Source organism: Pteropus alecto, unplaced genomic scaffold (assembly GCF_000325575.1).
Source record: "Pteropus alecto unplaced genomic scaffold, ASM32557v1 scaffold7, whole genome shotgun sequence".
Classification (NCBI taxonomy): domain Eukaryota; kingdom Metazoa; phylum Chordata; class Mammalia; order Chiroptera; family Pteropodidae; genus Pteropus; species Pteropus alecto.
In genome coordinates, this window is record NW_006494614.1 from 16,026,122 (window position 1) to 16,031,229 (window position 5,108).

General features: G+C 43.1%; 1 protein-coding gene across 1 annotated transcript in view; it reads right to left on the minus strand.

Annotated features, from left to right (window-relative positions):
• The window catches only part of BCKDHB (branched chain keto acid dehydrogenase E1 subunit beta), a 178,520-nt gene extending 173,691 nt beyond the window's left edge, over positions 1–4,829 (minus strand). Inside the window, 2 exon segments of the mRNA XM_006926359.3 lie at positions 4,573–4,627; positions 4,630–4,829. Coding sequence (XP_006926421.1) covers positions 4,573–4,627; positions 4,630–4,773 — 199 coding nt within the window. The 5' untranslated portion in view covers positions 4,774–4,829.
• Positions 4,830–5,108: the final 279 nt, after the last annotated feature.

The window sequence follows — 5,108 nt, forward strand, 5'->3', positions numbered from 1 at the left end:
GAGATATGAAGAGAATCACCTAGTCTCAATGGTTCCCAACTTTCACATAGTTGTTTTGGTACCAGATTAGCTCTCAGACTAGCTTGCCTCATAGTGCTATATTCTGCCAACACTTCCAAAGTTATAGACTGAAAGTTTGCATACCACCCCCCCACCCCAATTCATATGTTGAAACCTAATCCTTAATGCAATTGGGTAAGGAGAGGGGGCCTTTGGGAGGTGAATAGGTCATGGGGTAGAGCCCTCATGAATGGGATTAGTGCTCTTACAAAAACGACCTCAGAGAGCTCTCTTGCCACTTTCGCCATGTGAGGACATAATGAAAAGAGCCATCTGACAACCAGAAAGGGGGCTCTCATCAGAGCCAATCTGCCAGTGCCTTGTTAGACTGCCCATCCTCCAGAACTGTGATAAATTTCTATTGCTTATAAGCCACCCAGTCTATAGTATTTTCATTATAGCAGCCTAAACAGACTAAGACATCAAATCGACGAACCTAAAATCTAAGCCATCCTCTCTCCAAAAACGTGCTTTTCCTCCAGCATCCCTCATTCCTATCAGGGTCACCACCACTCTACCCATCCTTTTAGCTCCCAGACTGAAAATGTCAAGTCACCTTTAACACCCCTTCTCCCTCACCCTCAAAGTGCCAAATCCGGTCAATTCCTCCAAATCATACAACCATTCTTCCCACTGGCACTCTCAAAGTTCAAAACAATTATATCCTCTAATGTGGATAATTACAGTATCCTCTGACTGATCTCTCCACCTCCTTACTTTCCCTTCACTGATCCATTCTATAAACTTTCCTAATCATATAACACGAGCAGATCTTAAGTCACTTTCTTGCCTAAAAACATTGAATGGCTCTCCACAGCCCAAAGAACAAAATCTAAACTTAAATGTAATTCGCCTGGCACACCATAGGGTACATTGGAGATATTCAATCTTTTCTCTCCCCCAACATTTATTCTGGCTCTTGAGGCCTCCATCTACCTTCTCAAACTTATTTCCTACCTCTCCTCCTTTTCCTCCAAACAAACTCATTACTTTCAGTTCCCCGTATAAACCCCCTGCTTTCTAAACTCTCTACTCCTGTTGTTCCCTTCCCTACAAACTCTAATACCGAAAAGAAGCCCCTCATCTCCGGGGCGGGGCACGGGGGGGCAGAATCTTCAGTCTACCCTTAATCTTTAGAGCTACCTACCTCCCCCTACTCAACCACAATGGCTTTCTCAGTCATCACAGCCCAAGCTCACACCATCTCAGGGCCTCCTTCCTTGCTCGTCCTTGTTTCTTCCTGGAAAACACTGCTCCACCCTGGTCTTTACACAGGTAATTCCTCTGTCATTCCTCACAGTGGGGCTTAAATGTCACCCCTCAGTCTATTTAAGTAGTCCTTTTCATGTGTCAAAATAAAAGAATGAAAATACTTTGTAGCACCTATGAAAGGCAGGAAGTTAATATCTTCATTAATATCCTTAATATACAAAACATTAGTACAAAAGTACAGCTGACCCTTGAACAGCATGGGTCCATTTACGCATGGATTTTTTTTTTTTTTTCAATACAGCCAACCCATCATATCCTCTAGTTTTGCCCTTGGATCCAACTAACCACAGTTAGAAAACAGTATTTTTGCATTCCCACCCCTGGTTTCTCAATTGCTGATTCCAGCGGTGGAGGGAAAATGCTGTTAAATAATGGGTGTGTGCGTACATACAATTCTGATACTAATTTCAGTGTGTGTGTGTGTGTGTGTGTGTGTGTGTGTGTATGTGTGTTTAACATACCACAAACCAATTCTGTGATACCAGTTGGTTGTCCTATAATTCAACTCAATTCTGAGACTACCTGGAGGTAGCATCAGATTCCACAGCTTACCAGCTCAATCCCAAAAGACTGCCCTCACTCCCGAATCCGGACAAGAACCCAAGTCCAGGTTGTCACCTGTGCTTCTGATTAACCAACTAAAAATCAGTTTCCCACAACCTCCTCCTTGGGTTCAACTAATTTATTAAAGCAGCTCACAGAACTCAGAGAAACATTTTACTTACTACATCGCTAGTTTATTATAAAAAGATATGACTCAGGAACATCCAGATAGAAGAGGTATAAGGCAAGGTATATGAGAAAGGGTGAGAGCTTCTGTGCTCCCTGAGTACACCTTTACCCCAAAACCTCCACCTGTTCACCAACCTGGAAGCTCTCTGAACTCCATCCTTTTGGGTTTTTTTGGAGGCTTCCATTACATAGGCATGATTATTAAATCATGGGCCACTGGCAATTCATTTAATCTCCAGTCCTGCTCTCCTAGGAGGCCAAGGGAGTGAGACTGTAAATTCCAAACCTCTAATGATAGGGTTGGTTCCTCTGGTGACCATCCCCCATCCTTAAGTGACTTAGAGATTTCCCAAAAAGTCAACATTAACATAACAAAAGATACCTTTCTTGCTCTCCTCATAGGAAATTTCAAGGGTTTAGGAGCTCTGTGCCACGATTGGAACAAAAAACAAATATGTATTTTTTTTATTATAAATCACAGTATCACAGTACACCTCACACTCTTATACATGCAGATGAGAGTATAAAATGGTAATTTGAACTATGCATTAAAAATTCATTAAAGTGCTCATATCTTTGAGTCAGAAATATCATCCCTAGGACTTTATCCTACAGAAATTATCTTAGATACATAAAAGACACATGCAATGTTTCTATCTGCATTATTTATAACACTGCAAAACTGTAACAACTAAAGCATAATGCTAACAATTTAAAGTTTCCATGTATTTCTGAGTGCTCCCTGGTAGTAGTAAGAGACTACTGTTAAGTATATGGTACACATTATCCTTATTTAGTCCTCATAACAACCTACTGAAGAAAGTATTATTATTAACTCTTTACTTATAAAGAAATTGAGGCTTGCAGAGGGTAAGTGTTGAGTCCAAAGTTAAAGAAGTAGGACCAAGACTGAATCTAAGATAATCTGACTGTAGGGCCAAAATTTTAACCACTCGATTATAGTGTTTCTACTCCACAGAACATGTCTTCTAAAGAAGATTATAAAAACTATATATCAGTATGGGAAAATGCCTGTGATGAAATAATGCAGATTATATTTGTATTAAAACTACAATTATAGGAAAATTTAACTCCACTAATTTTATTAGTATAATAATTTAATTCTGCTAAACTGGAAGGAAATACCTGGAAGGATACATCCCAAAATGTTAGGAATATTTACAATAATGGGTGGTGTGCTTACTTTATTTTTTTTATTTTTTTCTATTACCCAAATTCTGTTTTTTATTTTTATAATAAGAATAAACATTAAAATGTAATTATTATTTTACTCAAATTTTAGCAATTTCACAGTTATGTAAGGCAGTTAAGAAGTCCTGTGCTCTATTTCTCAAGTTTTGGGCTAAAGTTTCTTTGCTCTGAAGAAAGAATTCGAGGTTTAACCTGTTGGTGAGAAAACACTGCTATTCACCTTGATGGTATCTACTAACTGTTCAATAGTACCTACTACTTACAAAACTGGGACACCTCTTAGCAAATTATTTCTACATGCATTCTAGCGCCTAGTTTAGAATGGAAACTCTGGAATCTGAAGCTACCACTAACTTTCCTGTGTAACGTTGGACAAACTATCTCAAGACCTCAGTTAACCTAACTTAAAAATGGGGATAAAAACATTACCAATCTCTTTAAGCTTGTCCTAAGCAACAAATGAGATGATGAATGTAAATTTCTCAGCACAGTGCCTACCAATGGTAAGCACTCAATAAATGTTCATTCTTATTATTCACAAGACTCACTTCAGCTCTAGCATGTAAGAAGTTATTAGAAAAGAAAAAGGTAACCGTTTTCGTATTCTGATGGTCTGATGACAGACTGGATCTTTTGGAGATTACATTAAACTTTTAGAAGAAATTGTGAAAGTCATGCAACTGTCATACTGAGGTGCTACTCTTGGAAGCACTAGAGGACTTCCTCCTCCCTTCACCTACATCATTAGCCCCCCTTGGCTAAGTGGCAACCTAGCCCCAGCGCAAGCTCAGTATCAGGATAAGATGAGAAACCTGGACTCTTTTCCATCTCTAGCAAAAACCTATTCTGTGACTTTGGGAAAAATCAATTCAGTAAGTTTACTTCCTCTGTTTCCTCTTATCTGCCAAAGGGGCAGGGAAACTCTCTTTTAAAAAAATCGCTGCCTGGTAAGCTGGGACAACATCTAAGGCCAGCCAGGGCAGGAAAGTGTGCCCTAGGCACCACTCCTCCACCCTCAAGCCCTTGCAGACTGCAAGTGTGTTCTCTCACCCATCTGGGGGTGCCGAAGGGCTGCCTCTCAAGGGTTGAACAGTCACGAAAATAGTGCGGAGAAGAAACCACAGTCAGACCCTAAAGTAGGACGCGGATCCAGAAAGCAGGGCTGGGATTATGGTGGGATGCAAGGAGATCTGCCCCGGCCCCGACCCCGGACAGACAGGGTGTCATTCCCTGAGAGTGCCCGCCCTCCTGGGGGTCTGGCTGCAGTGAGAGAGGAAAGGACAGCCCCTAGCTCACCGTACTCCCGGGGCTCTGGGTCGGGCTGGAAAGTGAAGTGAGCCACCTGCCCCCTCCCCTCTGGGCCGCATCACCGCCGGCAGAGGCGGGCTGCAGAAGGCCCCGCAGCAGCCCCGCACCACGCAGCCGACGCCAACGTCCCTCGGCCCTGGCCGCACGGAGTCTCAACAGCCGGCCCGCAGTCGCCCCTACCGCAGCCATCCCCACTCGCCACCAGGGTCTGGAAGCTGCGCCGCCGCACACTGCCGGCAGGGAGGGCGAAGCACCAAGGCAGCTTTCACATTGGTTGGGCTGAAGGGGCGGTCCCTTGAAACGGAACTATCCGAGCTCAGAATTCGGGGGTGGGAAAGCCGTTGAGAAAAGCAAGCGGCGTTTTCCCGCAGTGCGCATGCGGAAGGGGGTCTGGGGCGCAGGGCAGGTGAGCTCCAATGAAATGAAGCTTGGAGATGCAGCTTTCCCAAAGTTCTCTGAGCCAGCTGGGGACCAGGACGGTTCTGTATTGTTCTACACTATCCCTGGATTTGTCCTTTTCCAAT